Source organism: Haemorhous mexicanus, chromosome 22 (genome assembly GCF_027477595.1).
Source record: "Haemorhous mexicanus isolate bHaeMex1 chromosome 22, bHaeMex1.pri, whole genome shotgun sequence".
NCBI classification, from domain to species: domain Eukaryota; kingdom Metazoa; phylum Chordata; class Aves; order Passeriformes; family Fringillidae; genus Haemorhous; species Haemorhous mexicanus.
This window is the reverse complement of record NC_082362.1, coordinates 10,165,031-10,192,519: the sequence shown is the minus strand read 5'-3', so window position 1 is coordinate 10,192,519 and position 27,489 is coordinate 10,165,031. Positions and strand designations below refer to the sequence as shown.

The following is a 27,489-nucleotide window of genomic DNA, read 5'->3' as shown; positions in this document are numbered from 1 at the left end:
TAAAAGTGGATGTAGCCAGAGGCTACCACTGAAAAAGTCAGCCCAGGCCTGCCTGGCTGCCTTTGGTCTTTAAGGATTTGATTAGTTTTCTGCTTTCTGGTTCAGAGTCCTGCATCCAGCCCGTGCTCCAGAGCCAGCCAGAGCTTGGGATACAGAGTGAATGATAAATTCATTTACTGAAGAAAGCAACACTGTTTTCCCAGCACAAGACTTAAAGCACTTCCCAAATGGTAATATTTCATTAAGCCTGGCGATTCTGCTTCAAATTTATTAGTCAAAACAGAAAACTCTCATCAGACCCCATATATTCCATTAGGAGTGATATATGGTGTCTCCCAATGTCTAATTATTAACTAGGAAGTGTGAGTAAATCACCATCAGCCTTAAGCCCTGATGTGTGAAGACAAGAGTTAGGCAATTCCAGCATCAAAAGGCTCTGATTTGGAAGAGATCCTGCTTGGCTTTCCCTCCTTCACCTCTGCCCTGAACTGGCAGCTCAGCTCAGTGTCCCAGGACAGCCCAGCCCAGCCCCATGCCAAGCCCAGCTCAGTGTCCCAGGGCAGCCCAGGGCAGCCCAGCTCAGTGTCCCAGGGCAGCCCAGCCCCATGCCAAGCCCAGCTCAGTGCCCCAGGGCAGCCCAGCCCATGCCAAGCCCAGCTCAGTGCCCCAGGGCAGCCCAGCCCATGCCAAGCTCAGCTCAGTGTCCCAGGGCAGCCCAGCCCATGCCAAGCTCAGCTCAGTGTCCCAGGGCAGCCCAGCCCCATGCCAAGCCCAGCTCAGTGCCCCAGGGCAGCCCAGCCCCATGCCAAGCCCAGGTCAGTGCCCCAGGGCAGCCCAGCCCATGCCAAGCCCAGCTCAGTGCCCCAGGGCATCCCAGCCCCATGCCAAGCCCAGCTCAGTGCCCCAGGGCAGCCCAGCCCATGCCAAGCCCAGCTCAGTGCCCCAGGGCAGCCCAGCCCATGCCAAGCCCAGCTCAGTGTCCCAGGGCAGCTCAGCCCATGCCAAGCCCAGCTCAGTGTCCCAGCCCAGCCCAGCCCATGCCAAGCCCAGCTTCCAGTGCCAGCTGCTCCTGCCCAGGCTGGGAGCCCCAGGACAAGCCACGGGAGCAGAGGGAAGTGTCAGTGCCAGCTGGGCTCCCCTTGGCAGGGAGTGCTGCTGTGTGCCAGGAGAGCTCCTGCTGCAGAACCCAGAGCTGTCCTGGCAGCAGGGCCAAGACCCCTGAACCCCTGAGGGGCTCCCTACAGAGCTCCCCTGCAGGAGCTCCCCTCAGTGCCAGGCAGAGATGCACACCAAGCCCACTGGGCACACTCACAGGGACTCTGAAATGCCATCAGGGCGTTGTTCCAGGGCTCATTCCTCATTTTAGAGGTCAATTTTCATTTTAGAGGTTAGGTCTCATTTTCATGCACTATCTATCAGTGTTTCTAATCCTACACTCACTGACCTTTCTGATTTGCAGACCCCTAAGAATTGCCAGTTGAGACAAAGAGCTAAGGAGAGCTGAAATCAGCCTCGTGACAAAAGGCTCACTTGTCTTACACCTCACAGAGCAAATCAAATTTAAAAAGAAGTCCATCTACAGATCCCCTGTCAAGCTCCCACTCAGTAGCCCTGCAACAACACTTGGATTTCTACCAACACCAGAGAAAATTTAAGTTTGCAGCTCAAATATTATTTTAAATCCCCTTGAAATGCTTTTAAAACCCTTAGTTTTTATATTTAATAAAATGCAAGTGGAAATCACTGGGCAGCCTCTTTTTAAAGCCCATTTTATTCAAATTCAGGTTTGTGTAAGATGCACAGATTTGCCTATTTTCGAAGAACCCATTAAGAGAAGCTCCAAATCAAGCTTTAAAATGTGTTATTAACCATCCACCCAGCCATTTGAAAGATACATGCCTGTGATAAGAGTATTGTATTGCCATTAACCCGTGGGATGGTTCGAGACATCTCTTACTCACACAAAACTCTAAATGCATCTAATTAAAGCCACAAGATCAGCTGTCCATATTAATCACTCACCGGTTTAATTAAGGTAAACCAGCTTGTCACAAAGCCAGCCTTCTCTGCTCCTCACCATTATTGACTTTTAACAGTTCTCTGGATTGGTCATTCCTTGTTTAGGGCACTGCCAAGTTCCTGGCAGAGGACACCAGTGTCCCCCAGGGAGCTGGGGACATGAAATCACCCATCAGTGAGGCACACAGGGGGTTAAGGACACTGCCCTCGGGGTAAATCCCAGCTCTGGGGGGATGAGAACCCCCCTGGAAGGATTTGGGGATTCCTTGGGTGCTCCCCCTCCACACTCTGGTGCCCACAGCCAGGACTGGTGGGCTGTGATGAAATGCCCAGAGCAGAGAGAGCAGAGGAAAAAAGGGATTATGGATATTCCCAATTCTCCCCAGGCATACCTGCTGCCAGAAGTGATGAACATTTGCTCTGGGAAGAGCTGCTACCAGTGGAACACTTAGCATATGAACACTAACCTAATTCCTGTTGGAAATAAACCAATTTCCACTCTCTCCTTTACCAGAGGAGTATTTCAGCCTAACAATAAAATCTCCACTGTAGCATGTCAGAGCAGCAGCTCCCTGGTAGCAGGCTGGAATTTTAAGTCTTAATGCTGCAATATCAGCTGTTATGAATTCTACGTAAATATGACTTCTAAAAATAAAAAGCCTTCTTCTTCCCTAAAAACCATGTATGAAGGAGAATTTAAAGGAAAAGGAAACCTCCAGCCTCTCACTGCTGCCAGTAATGAGGAGCTTCTGACACACTTTAACTACTCCCACCCAAATAAAAATATTTCACTGCATTACTCAGCTCAGCTTTCCATCTCCATCCAATACGGGTCATCACAATAAAAACTGTAACTGCTTATAAAACAAGTGAAGAGCAGGAGAAAAGGCAAAGTGGGATGAACAGGCAGAAGAGAGTTAAATCCTGAATCATCACAAAATTCCACCAGACCCACCTGCTGAATTCTACTGACTATTAAGACCTGGATGAGAAAATTGTTTTTCCAGAAGAAAAACAGATTAATTAAAGAGCTTTTTATTATAATCTATAATAAAACAGTGTAACTACTTATTCTGTTATCATTAACTTGTGCACATTCATCAAATCTGGTGCATTTTTACTTGCCTAATTTCACACTGACACACAGAGGAAGCTGACTTCCAGTGCTGTTCTTCATCTGAATGTTTACCTTTTAAGCAGTAACCAAAATAAATTAATAACTATAAAATATTATTTGGAAGAGTAAAAATGGTCCCAAGGAAAGCCTGGATGTAGATTTCAATAGGGAGGAAGAGGCAGGTGCTGAAATGCAGGCTGCAATCAGTGTTATGCACAGGGGTCAGAGGTTGTGAGCACCCTGAGCTTGCTGCTGATCACTGCTGGAGAAGCAGCTCCCTCCCAGGGTTTATTTCCATGCCCACGTGCAATCCCCCAGACACAAAGCAGGGCTCAGCTCTGACCCAGGGAAAGCAGAGCCATTCAGGGCCCTGGCAGCTCCATTGTGCTCTGCTCTCCCTGCTCTCAATGCAGCGTTCAGCTCCAGCTCAGCGCCCTGACACATAAAGGAAAGCACTTTATGAATCCCATTTAATTGGGAGGTGACAGAAAACACAGAGCCATTTTGCTCAGCCTGATCCCTGCACTGGCTCCAGTCTCTGCCAAACCCCCCCGAGCACGGGACACGAACCAGGGCACCCCCAAACCCTGGGGGCTGCACAGATCCCCTCTGCCAGGAGGCATGTTGGGGATGGAGGGGAGGGGAAGGCTGGAAGGGAAGGAGAGGAGGAGGGAGAGAGACCAGAAAGAGCCCAGCAAGAGAGGGAAATGGATGTGCAGCTGCCTGGCTGCTCAGCAGATGTCTCGTGTGATGTACGAGGCCGGCAGAGGCTGTCGGAGCTGCTGCCAAGGACTGCCAGGTGATTAAAGCCTGCTCCAGCCTCAGCACTGCATTTCCAGTCCCTGGGGGTCCCAAAGTGGCACCCATGCCTGCCTGTGCTGCCAGATGCTGCTGGCTGGTGCTGCCCCTGCAGCTGGAGCAGCAGGGAAGGCAGTCTGGAGCTGAGCCCTTGTCACCCATCCTTCACCTCTGCCCGGGCCTCAAACTGCTCCAATTTGCTGCCACTTCCCTCTTGGGAAATGGCCAAGATACAGTTGTGCCTGGCAGAGCCATTTGTTTTACTCAGGTGACTCTCTTCCCTCAATGACCTCTATTAGTTTAAGTTTTAATTTAGATTAACCCCAGCACCCCAATTAACCAGGGAGGGGAGAAGCTAAGCTGGGCCTGCTCATATTTCTGAAATCACCATTTAGCACAGCTACAGTTATTAGAGGGAAAGATGGAGACACTCATCCATTGCTGTTTTCTGTTAAAAAAATTAACATTTCATGGCCAAGAAGCACCTTCTCTGCACAGGTCCTTGGACTGTCAGCCTCAGCTGTTTCTCCACTCCATGACTCTGTTACACCAACTCCACTTCTTCTGTGTTCTCAGGGTCCAGTTTGCCCCCAAAGCTGAGCTGCTGGGCCACATGGACCCTGAATTCCACCTCAGCAATATCTCAAAAGATTTACCTTTGTTAAGATTTATCTTCAATCCCTGGTGCCAACAGGACAGGTCCCATCACCACTGGGAGCCTGGCACCCTCACATGGCAACAGCTCTCTCCCATTCCCCTAGAACTTTACTGGCCACTCTAATAACTATTCAAATTTTAAAAAAATCTGTCTTTCCAGTAATGAAATGATATTTGTTGAGTCCTGAAGTTCAGGCTCTGTGTGGATCACCAAAGCAGGCAGAGGTTTCACACACTGGGGAAGCCTTACAGTGACACATTCCTCAGCATGTGACAATTCCAGCTCTCACAAAGCTGGCACTGCCTTTATTAATGAACTACAAACACAGTGTTTCCCTGCACTGCAGACTGCTTGCTTCTAAGAATTTTGCAAATAAAAGGAACAACTGGCCTGGATCCAAGCTGGCCCAATTCCAAGGGAAATGCTGGAGCAGCCCAGGAGCTCTCCCACTCAGCAGGTGAAGGAGATGATTTAGGCTGAGACAAGAGCAACTTTCAGGGCTCCTGAGGATCCTCTGGGATTGCTTTTCCTAAGGGGGCTCTGCCCCACAGAACAGAGAGGATTCAGAGCTTTTTGTCCTGTGCTGTTCCCCAGGGAGAACAAGAGGCACAGCTCCTGACCAGCAGCAAGCTCACAGCCACAGGGCAACTTCAAACTCACAGCCCCAGAGCAAAAACTGAGAGCAGAGTGCCCTGAGGGACGTGCAGAGATTCTGGGTGTTAAAACAGGTAACTGAGTTTTACAGGTCAAGAGAAATACGGAGCAGAGAACCAACTGCATTTTCCCTGTGAGCATTAAAACCCAAGTGGAGCCATAACTGCAACACACATTTAGCATCACCTACCTGGTGATAAAAGTCATCATCATCAAAGATCTCCTCATCAATGTCCTTCAGGTGCCTGTTGGAGTCTGAGGGAGGGAGGACTTCCTGCAAGCATCAAGGAAACACTGAGAGCTCCTATGTGCACATTTCTGTCCCTAACTCCAGAGACATCCCCTGCAGCAGCTTGTAAACACACTTGATGATATGAAGGAATGGGGAAAAATTCCCAGCATAACCAGCTTTTAAGGACCAGGAATACATTTAAAGGCAAGGCAGAAATGCTGCCAATGCCAGAACAGATTTATGATGCCTTTACTGGGAAATAAATAGGACTGTGCAAAGTCTTTCTGGCAAAATACTACAGATATTTTTAATGTAATGGCAAAAATACATCTTGCAAGTCCAGTAATTCTACCTGATCTCTCAGAATTGAGTATTTATTCATTCTTAAATACTAAATTAATAAAGGGCTTACTACTAACATATTCTGTAGGTTATATGCAGTATGATTTTAAAAGGGACTTTCTGGGTTAAAGACTCTAATCTGCAGAGTGAAAACCAAGTTTTGCTGCCGCAAAAATCAGATTTAGTGAGCAGCACAGGAGGGGCACAATCCCAGCTCGAGGAAAACCTTTTCTCCCCTGTCAGGAACAGGGACAGGAGATAATGCAAACATCCCCAAACTGGAATTTCAATGTTTTTCCTTAGCAGGAATCCACACTCAGAAATTCAGCAAAGTTTGCAAATTTCTGGCTTGGCACTCTATTATTGGCATGTGTGGCCACAAAGGGAGAGCATTTTCTGTGGGAAAGAGAAATCACTTCCCCGGGGTCTGGGTATCAGCTCAGAGGTGGCTCTAAGAGGGCTCTAAGGGCGTGCTCGGTCCTCCTTGGTGGCACCTTTAGTTCTGGAGAAATCCAGCAAAGTTTGGAGATTTTCAGGTTGGTACCCAGCGTCAGCAGGTGGGTGTGGCTGCCAAGGGAGATCATTCCCATGGAAAAGAGAAATCCCCCTCCTCCACCCACCTCCCAAACCAGCACAGCCCCACGGCGCTGCCGGCTCCGCAGAGCTTCCCAGCACGAGGGACAGAAACAGCGGCTCTGCCGCGTTTCCCAGGATGAAGGAGTGAAACAAACCCCCCTTACCGAGGTGGCAGGCCCGGGTGGAGGGGCTGGGGCAGGCTGCTCCTGCTTGCCCAGCACGGTGTAGAGGGAGCGGCGGGTCTGCGTGCGCCGCAGCAGGCGCTCCCTGTCCAGCAGCACGTGCTCGATCTGCGCCAGCACCGAGCGCTCCAAGGCGCCGAAGCCCTGCACGGCACCAAGCAGTGTCAGACACACACACAGCCCCTCCTCCAGGCACCCCCGGGCCCCTCTCTGTCTTCCCGTGTCACTGGGTAAGCAGCTGCAGCAGCAGGAGGGGGTCTGGGGCTCGGCGCAGGGATTTCTGTGAGGATTTTTTATTTGTTTCTCCCTTCCCAACCTGAGGCGAGTTGATGCCTGGCTTAATAAAATGCCTTTGCTGTTCTGGTTCAGATTAACTTCTCCATGATTAATACCAACTCAGAGATGTGAGGAGACCCTGGATCTCTGGGTGAAATGATTACCCATTGTATTAAAGCCTACACTTGGTGGAGGAGGAGAGCCTCAGAGGGCCCTGCTTCTGGGAGGAGCACAAACAGCTCCTGCAGCAGCAAGAGTGGCATCTTCCTGGAGATTATTTGCTGCTGGAGATTACTGGCTGTGGGGGGATGTCTGGTTAAGAAGACACAGAAACTACCAAGAGACACCTTACAATGTCCCAGGTTGCTCCCAGCCCTGTCCAAGATGGCCTTGGACACTTCCAGGGATGGGACAGGCACAGCTGCTCTGGGCACCCTGTGCCAGGGCCTCCCCTCACTCCTAGGGAAGAATTTATTCCATGTATCCCACCCAAATTTCCCTTTTTTCACTATGAACTCGTTCCCCAGACCCCTGCTCCACGGGAGCCATGTCAGCACACACAAACCAGGCCTTGCCTTCCCCATTTTGCCAGTTGCCAGCTTGGTCTTGTCGTGCCACTTCTGCAGGGTGCTGTTCCTGTAGCTCCTGAAGTCCCTGTAGCGCTTGGCTATGAACTCAGGGTACTCCTCAAACCTCAGCTTCCTCTTGGGGAGCCTCCTCCTCTTCTCCTGAGCCTTCTCCACCGGCTCCTCATCGCTGCTGCTCAGGATTTCATCCTCACTGCAACAAAAGCACTCAGGATAAACAGCCTGTCCCTCCCTAAGGCAATGTGGGATCCTTGCTGGCCCCTCCACACTGGTATTTCTGTTAAAAGCCCCATGGTTTGGCCTCTGCTCCATAATCAGAAACATTCCACAAGGCAGAAGGAATTCAAATAACAGAGTGTCTGCCACCCAGCCACAGCAGCACCTGAGAGAGCAGCAGGGCGAGGGTGGTCAGGAGGGCTGGGCATTGTCCTGCTTGCTGGAGACAAAGGGCTCAGGAAGTTTTTATCTCTTTTTGCATTTACCTCTCAGTTTTTGCTTGCTTTCCATCCACCAGATGCCTCGTGCCTGGGTACTGATAAAGCAGCTCATCCTGAAGCTCCACCAGCACTTTCAGCAAGGCCTCCAGGGCTTTACAACCTGCAGAGCAAGAGACACAAGTGATGAGATCTGATCTATGGGGGAAACTTTAAACCATGACCTGGTGAGTTTAATGAGAGGACTCTGATCAGAAAAGCAAACTGCAGGCCCAGAGATCCTCAGGGAGAGAGAAAGGGAAGAAAAGATGGGGTGGAGGGTGTAAATTGATCAATGCATGGTGTGAATGTGATTTTTACTGGGATGAGCAGGGTGCTCACACACACAAATCCTGAAGGGAGATGTGATGCTGTGTAAAGGCTTTTGCAGCTGACAGTTCTCCTGTGTCCACGCAGTGCCTGCTCCAAAGGCTGTGTGTTCTCCAAGGACACACAGCTCCAGCTGACTGTGGGACAGGTTAACTGCACACTGCCACAGCATCTGCTCTGCAAAAACAGTTCTTTTGTGGCAACCAACAAGCCTCCCTGCAGAACTCTCTGGTAGAAAACAAGTGTCTGCCCACGCCTACACAAACTGTCCCTTTGCACACCCACCACAGGGTCAGCTCTGCCAGCTGAAACACTTGGCACACCCCACCCAAATCCTGCACTGGCCTTACTCTGGCTGGCAGGGCACGTGGGTTTGAGTGGAGAGCAGGAGCTGGGACCTTCCCCAGAGCTGCCCCTGGTGCCTCCTCTGCCAAGTCCCCACCCTCCCTTTGAACGTGGCACAAAAAGAACAGGGAGAACTTTTCCCCACTCCATTGTTTTCTTTATTTCTGCTTTTCAGTGGGGGACACAGAGCTCATGGGTAGAGTGAGCAGCAAATCTTCCTCAGGCAGACAGAGGCAGAAATCAGCCCAGACACTCAGAGGTCTCAATCTCCTGCGTGCTCCCACTGTGATATTGCTCAGCTGTCACCACCTTCAGATAAATTATGGCCTGACCTCAGTAACAGCAGTGTCAAGGAGAGGATGCTTTAAGATTTTTGTTGCAGATCAGCTGTTGGACTGGCCTTCCCTGAGCCCATGGTTCATTATAGATCCACTCTGACAACTGCTCCATATAAACCTATTAACGGATTAGGTTTGCTGCACTTGTAAATCAGACGTGTGCGAGCATCAAAACAATTCCACCAGACAAACAGACAAAAGCCCTTAAAAATGCATTTGTTGTAGGTGTCTGCAGCTAAAGCATCACTTGCAGGAGCCAAGTGCCCCCACCCTAGCCTGAGTGCACAGCTTACACCAGCAAAATCCTTCCCACTGCCTGCAACACAGCCCAGTGTCCCCAGAGCTTCCCAAACTGTTTATTTTCTCCCTGCTGCCTCTCCTCCAGCAGCAGTGCTAATGCACCCCAGGCAGCTTTGATCCTGGCAATTACAACTGGAGTAGCACTCCAGCCCTTCTGGGGTACAGCAGGGCTGTGGTGAGCAGGCAAGGAAATAAAGCCAGGCTCAGGCTGCCCTGGGCTATGAGACACAGAGCCCAGCAGAAGTGGGCATGGGGAGCAAATTTATTTGGAGTGAAGGGGCTGGAGAGGGCAGGGAAGACAATGACCGTGTGCCTAACCAGGTGGGAGGGCTAATTATTCCAGGCAGTGACTTCATCACAGCCTCTTAGAGCTGGGTAATTTCCCTGCTCTCAGTTCTTGGGTATTTAATAGCATTATTGGATGGCATTCTCACTTCTACTGCTGGCTGCTTAAGTGTGCTGTAAACTCAACTTCAGCAGCCAAGTGTCACCCTCCTCTGCTCTCTGCCCAGCTAGCCCTGCCCTGTCCATCTCACATTTCATTCCAGAGGGGCTGTTTTCTTCCCAGCCTCCCCTCTCTGAAACCCCTTTACACTGCCTGCTTTGGGGCAGTCTGGCCCCACTTGTGAACGAAGGCTGCACAAACCCAAACTGTTCCATGGATGCAAACTGGGTCCTTTAGAAAGGAGGCTGGACACTGACTGACCCTCCTGCCCCCAGCAGGACTTTTGTAATGCTGCTCCTTGTCTGAAACTGGCACACAACAAACCTGGCTGGATGGGACTGTCAGTGGGGAGACACCACCCTGGAAGAGTCACTTTTGAGAGTCCACAGGAACCCCTTCATATCCAGGAGGGAAAAGTTGTTCCAGACCCAGCAGGCAGCAGTTAATCCACCCAGAACTGGGAGCCAGCACCAGTAAACCACAGTGTGCCTCAGTGCTCCTCTTACACCCTCCTTTCCTGCAGCCCCCCAGCCAGGCTGGAAGCAGCCCTGGAGTATTTAGGGATAGCACTGCCATGGATCAAAGTGCCAGGAGACCCACCAGAGATGAAACCTGTCCTGCTGCCCTCAAAGCACACAAAATCAGTTCTGTCAGTGCCAGGGCTTGTGGACACACTGGACTGGGGGGACCTGGCTGCAGGGGCTGATCCCAGAGCTGCCCTGGAATCCACACAGTGCCCGTGGGGAGGGGCTGCCAGGGGGCTGCTGTGCTCCTCCATGCTCCAGGCCCAGCATTCCCACAGCTTCCCACTCAGGAAAAGCCCTGCACTCCCTTCCATCACCTCCAAAGATGGGGTCACATTCCACCCTTCCAATTCCAGGGAGCAGTGGGAGCATGCAGGACACTGAACCCTTGGGAAAGCCCTTCCCAGGATGTACCAGCAGGAACCACCACCCACCCAGCACACAGCTCCACTGCAGAGCTGGGCCAGCACTGGAAATTGAGGACTTCTCCCCTTGGTTCAATCTGGGGCTCTGGCACCACTGGAACACCACAGGCAGGCAATGCTCTCCCTTCTCCCTGCCCCTCCACAGGCTGGGGAAGCACCCACACAGGAAAGCTGGAGCAATGCTGGCACTGGGATGAGGGGATGCAGAGCAAAAGCTGAGCTGGGAGTGTTCCCCTGCTTCCATGGACAGTCCCCAGGCAGCCCCCAAGGCCCCACCACACAAATCAAAAGGAGGAGAGGAACCCACCCTCTGATCTGAATGGCTGCACAAAATAAGCACCTCCACCTGGAACACAGGTTTATCCCAGCACTCCAAGGAGAGGAGGAACCTTCCCTCCCCTCCAGGGCTGTGGGACAGGAGTTAAACTCCAGGTCAAAATGGCCCTCGAAGAGCTGGCCTGGGAACAATGCTCCCCATTCACAGCCAGCAGCAGCCACTTGCACTCGTCATCCCCAGCAATTAATCCCCCACCAAACACGTTTGATTAAATCTTTTCAAGCAAATCCTTTGCTTTGCTTTTGTTAGTTCACTTCTTGTCAACATCTATTAAAATATGCCTTTAATTCTCCCACAATCTTAAAAAACACCGATTCCACTGTCTTCAACTTTAATCAACTGTATGGCCGGCATTTTTCATTTCATAATAATGTGCTGTTTGGAATTCAAGAGGCAGGCTCAACATCAATCATTCGGCAAGAATTTTTCCACTGCAATAAATATGCAAATGAGGAAAGCCAGTCAGTCGTATTTCAGGCCCGACTTGCTAGTGTTTTAAAAAAGACACAAATTTATTAATTGCCGTTGGCCAGCGGAATCCTATTACTTTGGGCATTGATTACAAAGCTGTGTGAGTGATTATTGTGCAACTCGCAGGCTATCCAGGCATGAGGAAAAATTATTAAAGCAAGGCAGAGATTATCAACTCGGAATAACAATAAGCCTTAACATTTTAGGCCTCTAACTTCTTCAACAAAGAATTACGCCGCAGCTCCAGTGTATCATAATTCTGAAGGCTGTCAGTATTACTTTTGGAGCTTGCTCTGTATTCCCAGCAGCAGGACCACGTTCCCAGCCAGGAAAAGGAGGGGGAATTCCTCCAGGTGGCACATCTCAGACATGGGGCTGTGGACAGGAGCCTGGTGGAATTCCCAGGGTGGAAGGAACCTCAGGAGGAACAACAGGCAGGCAGGATGCCAGCAGCTCCAGCCTGGCACCCCCTGAGCATCCTGGGGTCCCAAAGACACGTGGCACAGAAATTAAAGAAATCATTCTGGAGAGCCAGCCCAGACTCAGTGTTAGGCTAAAGGTGATTTTTCACAGGTGCTGTGGTTACATCCCCATTTCTCACACACTTCAGCACAAAGCACTGGGAAATCTGCCCAAATTTGGGAAACGATGGGAGCAACACTCCTTCCATGCTTCCCAAAACAGGGGGTCTGGGGAATTTCACCAAATGATAGCAGGAAAAGGGCCGACTGCTCCCCACCCCAGCCCAGTTTGCTGGTTCCATTGGAATGCAAATGATGCAAGAGCCTTTGCAGAGGGGAAAATTGTATTCCCTGGGCACAAAGGAGCCAGGGCTGCACCCCCTTCCACAGCAGAGCTTCAGCTGACTCCCAAAGAGATCCAGAACAGCCTCAATTTAGCCCTTTCACTCCAATATTACTGCATCTGACAGGGAGGACAACAGGATCAGACACAGATGAGTTTGCTAAAAGTAAAGAAAATAACTGGATGCAACACCAGAATAAAGGCTGGGTATTCAGGGGTTGATTAGAGGGGACTGGGGGAGGGGGACAGCTGAGGAGGAGAGAAAGAGAAACACTTCCATGAAGTTCATGCTCTGCTGATTCACCTCAACCATCATCTTCTGATATCAGCCCAAACCAGGGAGGGGATGGGGCTGGCAAAAATGAGATTTATAAAAACTGATGCTTTCCATTACTGGAAATGCAAAGAAGCTGACAGCACACATTCCTGCCTCTGCCAGCCTGGAGGCCCCAAGTACATGGGCAAGGAGGAGAAAGGAAGAGGAAATGTGAGATTTCATAGCTCTATCTGGATATTAAGGCCAGAAGGGAACATTAGCCCATCCAGACTGACCTCCCCACATAATACCAGGCCATTAATTATATTTATCATGACAAGGCCTGAGTTTCCATCTCAAGGTACCCAATTGCCAATTAATCCAAGTTAGCTGACATTTGCATACGCTTGTCTGGACACTTTTAAAGCCTTTGTTTCCCTGCATCCTGTTTGTGCAGTACACAGACTAACATGCACAAATATTCAGCTAAATTCAGTTTAATTAGCTATTAATCTTGAGAAACTCAGGTGTAGGCAAAGCTGTCTGAGTGTGGTGTAATCCCCAGGGCTGGGGAACAGCTGGACCAGGTCACCAGCCAGGGACTGTCCCAGCATTTCCTGTACCAAAATTTAAGGCAGATTTCAAATAAACCTCAGACATCACCGCTGAACAACACACATGGCTGTGGAGATCACCTGTAAAATCATTTTACCACACCCATTCATGAGATGGAGACACCAATTCTGCTCAAAAATACTGAATACCACATGCCAAAAGCCTTGGCACTCTGTGAGGGAGGACAAGAGTTTTTTCTCTGCAAACAGCCCAAAACTGCATGTTAAATAAAAGTCCTGCATTTCTCCACCACCTCCCCCACAGAATTCCTGAACAAACCAGAGACAGTAATGACAAACCACAAAATACCTTCCTGGTACCTCTCACAGCCCAAATTCTGCACATGCCCAAAGCATCACTGACTTCATGACCCAGCTGAACACTCCCAGAGCAACCACAGAGCTCCAGGGCTGAGCCCTGGCAGGTGTGCAGCCTCTCCCTCCACAGCTCCTCCCTCCCACAGCACACCCAGAGTGGCCCAGGAGCTGCTCATCCTCACTGAGCCCCCTCCCCACCAAAAGCTCTCTGTGGCACAGTCCACAAAATCTGGAGAAAAGGATCCAATCATGATTCCTTCATTTCTTTCAGCTGAGAGAAGAGTATTCATTAGTGTTAACAGGCTTTGGCTCGGTCCCAAAACGAGCTGAACAGATCCTCCAGGAGATCAGAGAGGAGAGGTGGAATTTGGAGACACCTGCACCCAGAGAGGAGAGGTGGAATTTGGGGACACCTGCATGAAGAGAGAGGTGGAATTTGGGGACACCTGCACCCAGAGAGGAGAGGTGGAATTTGGGGACACCTGCATGAAGAGAGAGGTGGAATTTGGGGACACCTGCACCCAGAGAGGAGAGGTGGAATTTGGGGACACCTGCATCCAGAGAGGAGAGGGGGAATTTGGGGACACCTGCATCCAGAGAGGTGGAATTTGGGGACACCTGCCTCCAGAGAGGAGAGGTGGAATTTGGGGACACCTGCACCCAGAGAGGAGAGGTGGAATTTGGGGACACCTGCACTCAGAGAGGTGGAATTTGGGGACACCTGCATGAAGAGAGAGGTGGAATTTGGGGACACCTGCACCCAGAGAGGAGAGGTGGAATTTGGGGACACCTGCACCCAGAGAGGTGGAATTTGGGGACACCTGCACTCAGAGAGGAGAGGTGGAATTTGGGGACACCTGCATCCAGAGAGGAGAGGTGGAATTTGGGGACACCTGCACCCAGAGAGGTGGAATTTGGGGACACCTGCACTCAGAGAGGAGAGGTGGAATTTGGGGACACCTGCACCCAGAGGTGGAATTTGGGGACACCTGCATCCAGAGAGGAGAGGTGGAATTTGGGGACACCTGCACCCAGAGAGGAGAGGTGGAATTTGGGGACACCTGCACCCAGAGAGGAGAGGTGGAATTTGGGGACACCTGCATCCAGAGAGGTGGAATTTGGGGACACCTGCACCCAGAGAGGTGGAATTTGGGGACACCTGCCTCCACATCCATTTCAATCACATCCAGTCCTGCAGGAACTGACAGAGCTGATGCTTTTTGTATTCATAAAGTGTCCAGACTAACACAATTCAATTAAAATGAACTACCAGTTTTAAGTGGGCTAGATCTGATCACAATAATTTACACTCAGGCTCGAAACCCAGTTCTGCTGTCACACATTTGTGCAGGCTCCCAGTAAAATCTTCAAAGCAAGAATATATTTAAGTCCATGATCTTGCCTAGCACCAATTAATCCTGTAAGTGCTCTATGCCTCTGGAAACTGTGTAATCTGCCTGTGCCTCAGTTCCTCCCCCTCCCTGTGACACTCACCCTGCTCTGTATTAATGCATTAACATCTCCAGATGGAGGTGGGGATGCACTGGAGCTCCAAAAGCCACCCAGCAATGGAGGTGAGAACAGAATTACCAGGGAGTTCTTGGCTGCTGAGTCCTGCAGGCTTCCCTTACAAATTCCAAGCCTGTGTCAGTAAATCCCATTTGATCACAGAGCTGCTCCCACCCAGGTGTGCCCAGGTGAGGGGACAGGGGGAGGCCTTGCCAGCACATCCTCTCTCCCAGGAAGTGGAACAGCTTCTCTGGCACCCACAGCAGACTGGATTTTATCCAAAATTCATCCCTGCTTAACCAGTGTCTTCAACATGACTCACCTGGATGTTGTGGGGGATGTAAAAATATTATTTTAAAGACTGGGATTAAGAGAGCCCAACAAAAATCCTCATTAAAAAGACACTGAGAACTTACTCATACATTAACTGAGACTGAAGAGAATCTTTCCCTCTCTCTTAAATGTCAAAATTTGCAGAACCAACCCAGAAGAAAATGAAGATGCTCAGTGTGAAGCACTCAGAGGTCTAAATGTGCTGTTTAGTGCCAAGCCACAGAATTTGTCATGGGACAGAAACCCAACCTGCTGTGCCAGGGCCCAGCTCAGGAATTACTCCAGATGGGAGCACAGTTCTTTCCCAGCACACTCACCACAGATTTCTACCCCAGAAACAGCCATTTCTGGGTCCCTCAAAGTCTTGGGAACAAAAATCCAACAACTTCATTTCCCAGAAGGCAACAAAGCCCTCTGGGTTTTTTGTTGTTGTTGTTGTTTTGTTTTTTTGATTTTTTTTTTTAATCTGACTCACTTTTTTCAGGTTTGTTTTATTACTGATCACAAACCTTGGTGAAACTTCACCACAGCTCTCCAAAGTGTAAACAAGTTAATACTTGTTGTTGGATCCTGCACTGAGCAAATCCATCCCCACACACCCTGCATATCTACTTTTACCAAACCCACTATTTCCTCCATTTCTTGAAATTATCTGAGGAGCAGAAATGTGGGATTCTGGTATTTTCTCTCAATCCACTGACAGATGGAGACAAAGACAAAAAAACCCCAAAACCCCACACAAATGCAGTGAGCAGTTTGCATTCCAGGGACCTCCTGAACTCTTGCAAAAGGAAAGCCCAGCCACTTGTGCCTTTAAAATGCTGCAATTTCCATCAGTTTCTGGCAAAAAAACTTCCTCACCTGGGTTTCTGAACACTCTTAACTCCTCTCACCAACTGTAGAGTGAAAATAACACAATCTGCTATCTAAAAGCTGCAATTCCCAGCTCCTTCTGAAAAGCACACAGTGTTAGTCACTGAAGTGCTCCCAGTTCAGTATTTTTAACCAGAATTAGAGAGGAAAAGCTACAGGCCTGTACTGAGAGGCTCAGGGCCTCTGAGGATGAAGAGATTTAATTCCTTAAAGCCCTCATTACCTCCTTGTCCCTCAATTATTTGTGGGGTTTTTTGTCACCCTATCAAGATTGAACACAAGCCCCAAACACTGGAACTGTTCAATTCCTGACACTGGATGTGGCTCCACCAATGTTTATTCCACCTCTGCTCTGGCTCTTCCTTGCCCTTGAGGGGATTTTTGTGGACAATTCCAGGAGCTCCCCTTCCAAGCTGGCAGCAGAGTGAAATCTGAGTGGCAGGCCTGCAATCTGTGCACAGCCCCAGCACAGAAACTTGCACCTTGCACTCCTTTCCTATGTAAATAATGCAGGGATCCTGCGGGAACATGCCAGGGATTGGAATTTTTAATTAATGGGTCTCTTTAATGTGCAAATCAGGAGCAGATTGCAAATTCTGACTCGCATTGATTATGAAAAACATTAATTGAACGTGCAAGACCCCAAACAGAGGCAACATCTCAAGGCCTGGACCAGACTGGGAGATGCAGTGCAGGGGAATACAAATCTGTCCTGCAGGAACAGCCCAGCACCTTGGAATTGTGAGCTGGGAGGGTCTGTGTGTGCAGGGCACTCAACACTGGGCATGTGTGCTGCTTTCAGAGCTCAGCCACTCTGATCTCAGCAGGAAAAACCAGCCAGACCTGGGTGCAAAACAGGAATAAACATGAGCTCCATGACCACAGCTTGGTCTCCCATTTGTATGTAAAAAGGGTGACAGAGAAGGAAAAAATCTGGAATATAATTAAAGATTAAAAACAAAAAAGGAAATAAAAAGTAAGACAGCACAAACAAAGCAATGCTGTCTCTTTAAACAGAAATTCATCCTATATAAATTATGGCCATAAACTTTTCCTGCAGTGCAGCCTAATTAATTCTTGTTCTATACACAAAGGGAAATGCTGGGTGACAAATGGGTGTGAAGCCTGAAAGCTGCCAGGTCTGCAAAACATTTTCTACTTCAATTTATAAGCAATTTTGCAGTAAATCATCTACCAGAACCTGAGATCTCAGGAATCTAAGGTTGTCCAAAGCATGTTGTAACATTCAAAAGAAAAAAAAAATCATAAAAGATTACAAAAATAATAAATTAAACATTTTAGGTACTGTAACCTCCGCTCTCAAAATCTGGAAAATGAGCATGACCTTGCCATTTTCACCCAGGTTTGGCTTTAAAACTGTAAATGGATGGAGAATTGCTGCCTACTCTTTAACACAATTACACTCCAACCCTTAGGGAATTCCAGCACCACAACAGGGATGTCCTGAGTAGGAGATACCCAAGAGGAAAATACACAAAGGACCATTTTCCAACTCAAAAAATTCAATCTTCCTCTGAGCATGGCACAGAAATTTCATGAGAAATGGAAAGATTTGGGGAAAATTACTGGAAACACTCTTGTCCAGGAGCTCTGAGAGCACTGGGAGCCTCCTGACTTCAGCATCCTGCAGGGCTCACCCAGAGTCTGGGATTTTGGCACCCAGTCTTTTGTGCATTCCTTCCTGTGCAATGAGGATGATGACAACGTGTCAGATTTATTTTGTGGGTTTGGGCAGAAGTGCTGAGGCTGCCCTGAAAGGAGAGCAGCATCCAGGCCACGATGATCCCCAATGCTGTCCAAGGCTGAAGTGCAGCAGCAGTGGTGGAATGCTCCCAAATTCACTATTTCCCATCTGTCAGCCTGAGATCTCCTCTGCTAGCACTGCCCACATCACTCCAGCTCTGTGTTCTGTCCCCACAGAACACAAACCCAAGCTAAGAGGAACATCAGAGTGAACTCCCTGCCCAGGTGATGAGGAGAAGGTCAGGAGGGGATCATGCAGCACTTCTCAGCAGTGCAGCTTCCCTCAGAGCTCTGCACAATGGAGGGATCAGCCTCTGCAGCACTGGGGACATTACACTCCATGCTCCTGGGTGTATTTTGCTTTTGGGAAATACCAAAATGTCAACCATTGTTTCTGTTAAAGGTCTTTAATGATATTGCATCTTAGACCTGTAATGAAACATGGAGCTGGGGCAGCTTGTAATGCATCTCATTAAGGACATTAATAACATGTGTTCCACTGAAAGGTCAGCACAGCCTTGGTGGGAGTTTGCCTTTTTGTCCTTAATCACTTCATTTCAAGCAGCAGAGCCAACTTTGAAGCAGAAAGCAGCTCACCTGTAACTGCAGGTAAGCTGACTGCCCTGCCCTGCCCTGAGGCAGAGGATCACAGCCAGAACTTGTGGCAGAACCAAGACCCAGACATCTCCCTCGCCATGCACTCACCTCAAGGCCAGAAAAAAGGTGTCCAAATATAAAAAACTGAACAGACCCACAGCACACTGCAGCCCAGTACTTTGCACTCACCCACTGCAGCCTGCTAGGATTTCACACTGGAGAATCTACCACAGATCTCATCAGTGACTCAGGAACGAACAGCTGAAGCAGCTCCATGCTGGAATTCATCTGCACAGCCCCTCCCAGCACTGCTCCTGCTCTGGGCAAACCTCTGCATTCACTGGCCCAGCACAAAACTGCTCCAAGATGTCTCTGGACAAAGCAGCCCAGCTCTGCACTGAACAGCAATGAGCAATTGTTTGTCAGGGTCTGAGCAAGGGAGAAAGATTAAAAGGCTCTTACAGTTCTCCACAGCGTGGTCAAAGTCCTGTCCCCCCTCCTTCCTGAACCTGGGGTAGGTGTCTGGCTGGGGCAGCCTGTTGGCTGTCAGGAGCACCTTCTGCATCTTGATCCTCCCTTCCATCAGCTGATCCCACAGGGCTTCAAACAGAAAGGAAATGAAAGAATCAGTCAGCAAGACAAAGCACTTGTTCCTGAGAAGGACCTGGCAGCTCAGGCCCTCTCCTCTGGCTGCACTCCTCCTGCTCAGGGCAGCCCTGGCATGCACTGGAGCACAAAATGGGTGCCACAAGCCTCTGGACAAAGCAAATCCCAACTGCAACTCTGAGACCCACAGACCAAACGGCCCCTTTGCTTTACTGCTTCCAAGGTTTGGCAGTTTACCAGCTCAGACAGGAAGAACTGGCATTTTGGGAGTTACACTTTGGAAAGAAGCAAAGTGATCACAGCAGGACCAGTGCAGGGAGCTCCCAAACCCAAGGGTCCCATGAGGACATTCAGCACTGGTTCAGTTAAGCTCATGGATAAATACACTTCCCATCAGGAGCTGTAACAGCAGCAGTGACACCAGAACATCTGGCAGAACATCTGCACACACGGGGGGCTGCTGCAGCATGCACCATGCTGAGGGGCTCAGGCTGCTTTCTCACTGCCAGCAGACACAGCAAACATGCACAAACCTAGCTGGTTCCTCACAGCTTTGCCCTTCTCCACCTCTTCAGACTCCTGTCCTCTGGAGAAGGTCAGCACTCCCCCATCATCTTCACTGTCTTTGGTTTCTTTTCCATCATCGTGGTTTTCACTCCCAAACTCCTCCTCCTCCTCCTCACTTCCTTCTTCCATGTCAGCATCATCTTCATCCTCAACCTCATCTTCATCTTCATCCTCCCCTTCACTGCTCCCCACATCATCCATGCCCTCTGTAAACTTCTCAAAGTCTGTGATTTTCTGGGAGCTGAACTTTGGTGCCTTGGCCTCTTCATCATCCTCCAAGTCCTCCTCCTGCTCACTGCCAGCACTGCTGGGCTTCTCCCTGCCCTTAGTGCCAACACTGCCCTCCTCTTCTGAGCCTTCACTGCCACTGTACCAGTCATCTAGTGCTTCTTCAGCTGATAAAAGAGAGAAAAAAGTAATTTACTTGGCAGCAAAGTTCACCAGCATCAGCTCAGGTCTGGCTATTTGATGCCCAGCTAACTGTGGCTGTGCCTTGCCCTGTGACAGGGCCCTGAGGTTTGCCATGCTCAGTCACGAGCTGACATCATGCTCTGCCAGCAAAAAGGGGGGGAAAAAAAGAGATTTCTTACCAGATCCTTCTTCAGACAGAGCATCTCCCCAGAGCTCCTCCTGCAGAGCTTTCCGAGACGTGGCTTTCCCACTGTACCTCTTATCAGCTTCCAGGAGAGAGGCTGAAGCTCTTTTCCTGATATTGCCAGCAGGCAAAATGTCATCCGTGCCCTCATCCTCAAATCTGTCAATCACTTTAGCAACTGTGTCTGTGGGGGAAAAAAAAAAAGGGAAAGGGTGTCTGAAACTGAGCTGAATTCCAGCCTGGAAGGAGCCCTGGGAAGCTCCTCATGCCCTGTAAGAACCACAGAGCTTCCCCCCCTGCACTGCACAGGGGAGCAGCAACTTGGAAAAGGGCAGGCAAGGCACACAAACGATTTCCTGCAAGGAGGAAAGGCTCCTGCATGAAGGAGAACATGAACTAAGCCCATCCAAGCCCTCCCAAGGATGCAGGAGGGTCTCTGAGCCCTCCGTGACTCTGCAATGCCTTCACTCACTTCATGCCTGCAGGTTAAAAGAGGAAAACTCCAATTCAGCACTCTGGCCTCTTGCTGTATACACAGGGCACATAAACACATAAACATTTCAGAAAAGCCCAACAGAGGAAATCATTTCACTGTGGTTGTTGCCCCCCTTCACCCCCATCTCCTGCGGGGCAAGGCACCCCGTGCCAAATTACAGAGTCAGCTCTGTGGGCAATGAGAGACTCCAACCCCTGAGTGCTCCTAATGTGTGTTTGGAAATGTTAATGCCTCGCTTGGAGTGCTTGTGAGAGGCAGAGGGGGGCAAAAAAGCCTGCTCATAACCAGAGCAACAAAGTCCAGCCACTCCAGGCAGCAGAGGATGGCAAAACGCTGGGCAGCAGGGAGGGCAGGAAGGGCAGAGACAGATCCTTCCAGCCACCTCCTGGGATGCTCAGTCTTGGCACCACCACGGGATGCAGCTCTCCCCCGAGCAGCTGTGGCTGCCCCCGGCAGTGTCCCAGGCCAGGCTGGAAGGGTTTGGAGCAGCCTGGGACAGCGGGAGGTGTCCCTGCCATGGCAGGGGTGGCACTGGGTGGGCTCTGAGGCCCCAGACCCAACCAGTCTGGAATTCCGCGAAGTCTGGAACAAAATTATGGTTACTAAAATGGGAAAATGCCTCTGCTGACCACGGTATCTTCCTCAGTTATTAAAACGTTTCTTAGAAGACGCTATTGCTCTCACACAGACTGCAGGAAACAACCAGGCCGGGCCGAACACAGTCCGACCCCGGGGGTGGCCCCAGCCCCCGAGAGAACCCCGGTCCCGGACACATCCCCGACCCCACAGGCGGCTCGATGAACCCCATCGCGGAGGTGACCCCCAGACCCGAACAGCTCCGATCCCCGAGACCACCCCGGGCCGGGAGCACGGCGGGAGCCCGACCCCCCCCCGCCGCCACGTGCGGCCGCTCCGGCAGCGCTCGGGCCGCCCCCGCCGGCCCCTCCCGGCCCCGCCGGCCGCGGTGCCAACCCCCCTGCCCCGGTACTCCCGCACCTTCCTCTGCATCATCCTCGGGGTCCCGCGGGCTGGGCCGGGGGTCCAACAGCTCCTGCAGCTGCACCGCCAAGGGCGCCGCCATCTTGGGGGGAGAGCGGGGCGAGAGCGGGGCGGGGCCAGCGCCGGGGAGGGGCTGGGGGCGGGGCCTGCGTGAGGGGACGGGGCGGGGCCTGGGGGCGCCCGGACCCGCCGGGTTTCAACCGTGAATAAACCCGAGATCCAACCGGGAATGAGCCTGGGGTCATACCGGGATCTAGCCGGGAGCCCCCCGAGCCCCCGCCATTGCCGGGGGATTCGCAGCAGGGCTGTGAGAATTGGGGCTCACGGTACCGGATCCCAAACCGGCAGCACAGCAGCAAAGCGCCATTAATAATGCACAATATGACAACTATTGCTTTAAATCAACGTCAAACTTTCTCTGCCTCTCCAGCTGTGCAGAACTGAATTAATTCTTCTCCCGTCCTGTGTTGAATATTCTGTGGCCTCTGCTGGGGTCCCTCTCACGGCAGTGAGGTCCCGGAGCTGGGTCCTCAGGCCAGGCCTCACACACAGGTAGATCCTTACACCTGAGTTACACCTGAGTTACACCAGCCAAGGGGAATTCGGGGGTTTAGGCTCCTGGGCTCACACTCTGCCGAGGAGCAGCCGCCAGGCGATGCAGAGGTGCCTGCAGGGAGCGTTAGCAGGGCCAGGTTCTCTGGGCTGGCCCTCTGCCAGCCGCTCTGTGCTCCTAAGGTGGCCCCAAACTCCAGGAATTGCCTGGAATTGGGGAGCACCAGTCGAGGCTGGCACGGATTTTGTTCCGGGGGCAGGGGCCCCTCTCAGCCTCTCCAATCCGGGCTGCAGATGAAGCTCTGAGCTTCAGACCCACCATCAGCTCCAGATTTGGGCTTCCCACATCCAGCGCTGGGGTTTCACCCTCCAAGGCTCCAGCAGCCCCCTGGGAACCCGAGCGAGCTGATGCTCATCCCCTTCTTGTCCTCCCTGCCCCCGAGGAGCCTCTGAATGCCATAAAAAGGAGCAGGAGGCGGCTGGTGCTGGCAGGACGGGGCCGGGATGCAGCCGGAGCCATCCCGCCGCACGGCTCATGCGGGCGCTTCTCCTACAGAGGGCAGAGGAATATCAGGAATTCCCATCGCCTCCACCGGGCTCCCACAGCCGCGAGAAACCTGGCAGGCACCGCGAGGGAGCGGCTGCCACAACCCGAGCATCGCCCTCCCCTTCCCAGCCCCGCTGGGACCTCCCTGACACTGGGTACCTGGATGGCAAAATAAAGCTGGATTTCTAGAAAACCCAATGTTTACTGAAAACGCACATTTTTGCAGCAACCCAAGTTTTAAAATACCCAACAGCATAAAATCCAACTCAGTTTCGAGCTGGATTTATTGTTGAGTTTGTATTTGTTTTATCACGGCAGGATGGATGGTCCTAATGCTCTGCATAACCCATGGTGGGGGATTCCCCCTGCTCCAGCAATGAGAAATTAAACACTGATTTTTATTTGTTTATTTATTTATTTACAAAGACATTGTTTGAAAAAAACTGGAAACTTATAAACCCGGAGGCATGCACAGTGTATCTTCCCTGGCTTTGCTTCTAGGTTTTCCTTTTTTTGTAACCTTGGAGTTTGTTGGTATTTTGTTCCCAGATGCCATCATAAACAAAGGGAGGAACCTGGAGAAATAAATCCATGGAAAATTAAGTAGCAGGAACAAGTGCTTACCTGTGCAGTTACTTCTGAGTAACTAACTACTCACAGAACCAGAGAACTAGTGCCAAGCCTCCCCTGCATAATTGCATTTTCAAACCTCTGCACTCTTAGAGTGAAAAAGGGATGTTCTCTACCCTTGCAAATAATGAATTGCCCTGTTAATGAAGGGAGAGAGGCTTTTAGTGATGGTTAAATAAAACAGACCCAGCAGAATTAATAAAAAATACAAGTGAGTTGCATTAGTCCTTTGGAGTAAAAAATGAGCTTCTTGAAGTCCCAGCGTTTTTGATACCCAGGCCACTGAGATCAGGATTTCACCCACTGAGACTAATGGGACAATTGCTCCGTATAAATCCCAAAGGCAGCAATGCATTCAAATCCACGTCCCCACAGCTGTAAACTCAGGGGGCCTGGCAGAGCTGGCCTGCTCCTCCTCTGTGCCACATCCATCACTCACACCCGTGCGGAACAAAAAGTGTGCTCAGGTGTGGGGGACCCCTCACCACTGGGTCACCCCCAGCTCACTCCCACAGCCACAGGACCTGTTAATTCACCATTTTTCAGGAGGAGGTGCAGTCGATACAAAGCCACATCAAACAGCAGCTGCAGCCTGTGAAAGTCGGGGATTGTTAAAATATTTCAGCCACAGTCTCGCCTCTGCCGCTGTTTATTCTCTCTCCTCTGCCTTTCACTTAGCAGGGTAATTAAATCAGACTCCAGGGCTGGGTTTTAATTTCTGGTTCACGTGCCCTCCAACCACGCTGCCGTGCCTGGGACTCAGAACAGAGCAGGGGAATATTTGTACAAAAACTGTATCGATACATTTTCATTTAAGATGCTCATGAAAGGCTTTTTATGCCTCACGGTCGGTTCAGAGAAACCCTTGGCCTGTTTAGAAACTCCATCAACCTCACTGACATCATCTCTTTGGCATTTTCCCTCCTAATTTTACTTTTTTATTCACGTGCCTGTTTGCTAGGGTGGGAATAACAGCCTAAACACAGAGCAGATAAACAAGGGAAGGTGGAACAGGCTGGGCTGTAAAAGCAGCTTCCAGTGTCTCCCCCTCGGTATCTCTCACTGCCGCGCCCGTGGAGCTCGGCAGCTTTTGGGAAACTGTCAGATGAGATGGGAGCTCGGGCAGGGAAGGGCTGTCCATCCTCCCGTGGCTGAACGATTACAGGTTGCTAATAGGAACCCCTCTTTCAGAGCCATTCCTTCACCAGAGCGCAGGAACGGGCCGCGGTGGAGGCGGGGATGGAGCCCCTGGGGCACTGCCAGCGAGGGACCTCAGGGGCTGCAGGAGCCCATTCCAACGGCATTCCCACAGATCCACGGGAATTACCCACCCCGGAGTCGCCTCTGTGAATTTAATTGACTTACTTCATCAACAGCAAAATTTGACCCATATACAGAGGGCCTCGTGCTGGCCAAAAATAGCCACGAGCTGGGGCTGATCCTGCCAACGCTTGGGCGAGCAAATGTCCTTTTCCAAACTGACCTTTATTGTTTCAGCTATGCCAGTTCAGTTAAAATTTTCTTTTTAAACCAGCCACACAATTTATCCATGAAAAGGAGAGAAAAAAGAAGTGAAAAGAACTGGGGAGAAACAGAAAAGAATACAAGCGAACCCCATCCACGAAAACAAATTACATAAAATTTAGATTATGTACATTAAAAAAACTCTCCTTATAAATATTTATTAGTATTTTTCTTCTGTGCTTTTATTTACTTGAGCACTTCTGCTATTCCTAACCCATCCCTCATTCAAAAAACACAATTGCTTTAAAGATTTTATCAGCCCTTAATGGTTCCTACATTGAAAAATAGAAGGAACAGAGTGTGTCTGAAGAGATGCACAGCCCAAAGATCCTTACAGCAGATAAGAATTTTAAAGGCCACCCAAAACCAATTTAAAAACTAGGCAAAAGCTGGTTCTGGAAGGAGCAAAATGTCTGATTTTCAGGCAAACCACCCATGTGCTCTCCTGTGCACAGCCATGCCAGCACGCAGACAGGCACCAGGGCAGTGTGTGAGGCAGCTTCACTCCCAGAAATCGCCCACAACCCCTGGGAATTCCTCTCACTCCGCTCTGAGGCAGCCAGGGGAGGTTTTCCAGGCCAGGTTCTGTGCTGTGCCACAGCTGTCACCCTGCCCAGGGAGCCTGGACAGCCCAGCCCTGCCCTGCAGGCCCGGGCCGAGGATTTCCTCCCCAGCACCTGGGATCCCAGCAGTCTGAGCTGGGTCGGATTCCTCAGGAGGGAGCTTGGAGTAAAACCAAGCAGCAAAAATGCCCCGAATTCTTAGATTTTCCAAACTGTGAGCAGTGCCCAAATGGCACGGAGGCAGAGCTGTCCCTGGATTTGGTGACATCCTGGAGCAGAAGCTGTAAGAGAGCTCAGTCACAGCCGTGTCCCAGCAGTGTCACCAAGGGATGTCCTCACAACAAAACCACGAGATGCCAACAGAAAACAACAACTGTGATCCCGTGTGCCAAGGGGAACAGCCCTGCAGGGACACCCTGAAAACACCCCAAGAACACCCCAGAGCCACGGTTCCAGCAACCCCAGGGACGTGGGCTTAGGGATTTGGAGGCCACCTCACCACAAGGCCACATTTCCTCTCCTATTCCTGTGTTACAATTCTGCATTTAAAGAGTGAACAACTCTCACATCAAACTCTGCTTTCCAAGCACGAGCCCACCACGAGTACCAGAAACAAATAAACAAATCCCAGATTTATAATCAAAATATTTTTAAATGGACACACTAATTTCATTTATAACTTCATGGGTGTTTTGTTGGCATGAGGAATACTGAGCACTCCATGCCATGGCAGAGACAAAGAAAGGATCTCCCAAACCTGCTCCAGCATCACAATTCCGAGTTCCCAGCTCATCAGCATAGAAGGATTTGTATCAATTGTTGAAACTCAGTAGATGTGAATTTATCTATGAGGGGTAGGAACAGAAAGGGGGATTGCAAAAGCTTCAATTTCATGTTGTGAGAACATGCAAAGCTTAAAGACAACACAGTTATTCAAGATAAAAATCCAGACTAGAGCAAAAGGAACCATTCCTGAGAGGACACTGCAATATCTGCCACTTCCCAGGATGGCAAAAGTATGTCAATCACCACTGATATTTTAAAATTATATTTATTTATCAATTTGTATCCTGTACCCATCACCCAGCACCTGGTTCCAGACATTAAAATACTAAAAATCATTTTTCTACAAATTATCATTTAAGTACATCCTCACTCCTGGGATACAGATCTTCCCAAGTGCCTTTCCATCCCCAAGCAAACAGATCCCAGCAGGGCCCGGGGAGGGAGGGAGTGGGCAGAGAGGAGCCTCGGTGGGGACAGTGTGGGACAACTGGGGCAAAAGCAGGGCTTTGGCTGCTGGAAACTCACAGGATTTTACAGACTTCGATCAACCTGCAAAGCTCCCCTCCCAGAGAGCAGCCCCACAGGGACAGTACTCACAGCATGTGCCTGGAACCCTTCTCCTGGGGCTGGAGCAGCTCTGCCAGTGGCTGTGCTCGGATCTCCAGCCGGCCCTGCCACAGCCCAGCATCCCGGCTGCCCTCAGCTGGGACACTGGGACACGGCCCCAGGGCACCTCACGGCGGCAGGAGAGACCAGCAGAGAGCAGCAACTTCCCAAGGGCTCCTGGGGAGGCCTGGCACGGACACAGAGCCGGGCTCTGCACGGCAGAGACAGTGCAGGACCCTGGGATGGCTCCAGGCCCTGCTCCCACATCCATCCATCCCTCCATCCATCCATCCCTCCATCCATCCATCCCTCCATCCCTCCATCCATCCATCCATCCATCCATCCATCCACCCCTCCATCCATCCCTCCATCCATCCACCCCTCCATCCATCCACCCACCCACCCACCAGGGAACGCCGCCGGAGTCAATGGAAATGCTCTTGTAAACAAGGACTTACAAGAACCCAAGGTGACAGTGCTTTCAAAAGGAGTTTGACTGTGCAATTGTTGCTGGATTAGGG

At 50.6% G+C, this 27,489-nt stretch overlaps 1 protein-coding gene across 8 annotated transcripts in view; it reads right to left on the bottom strand.

Annotated features, from left to right (window-relative positions):
• The window catches only part of AATF (apoptosis antagonizing transcription factor), a 39,762-nt gene extending 17,880 nt beyond the window's left edge, over positions 1 to 21,882 (bottom strand). For all 8 annotated transcript variants that reach the window (XR_009489140.1, XR_009489141.1, XM_059865696.1 and 5 more), the window contains exons 1-8: positions 21,758 to 21,882; positions 20,261 to 20,449; positions 19,637 to 20,065; positions 18,960 to 19,097; positions 7,924 to 8,038; positions 7,430 to 7,634; positions 6,561 to 6,722; positions 5,437 to 5,520 (exon numbers count right to left, since the gene is read on the bottom strand). Coding sequence is in view for 6 of the 8 variants with exons in the window: in XM_059865696.1 (XP_059721679.1) it covers positions 5,437 to 5,520; positions 6,561 to 6,722; positions 7,430 to 7,634; positions 7,924 to 8,038; positions 18,960 to 19,097; positions 19,637 to 20,065; positions 20,261 to 20,449; positions 21,758 to 21,842 (1,407 nt within the window). In the remaining 2 variants the exon portion in view is untranslated. The remainder of the gene's footprint in view (positions 1 to 5,436; positions 5,521 to 6,560; positions 6,723 to 7,429; positions 7,635 to 7,923; positions 8,039 to 18,959; positions 19,098 to 19,636; positions 20,066 to 20,260; positions 20,450 to 21,757) is intronic.
• Positions 21,883 to 27,489: the final 5,607 nt, after the last annotated feature.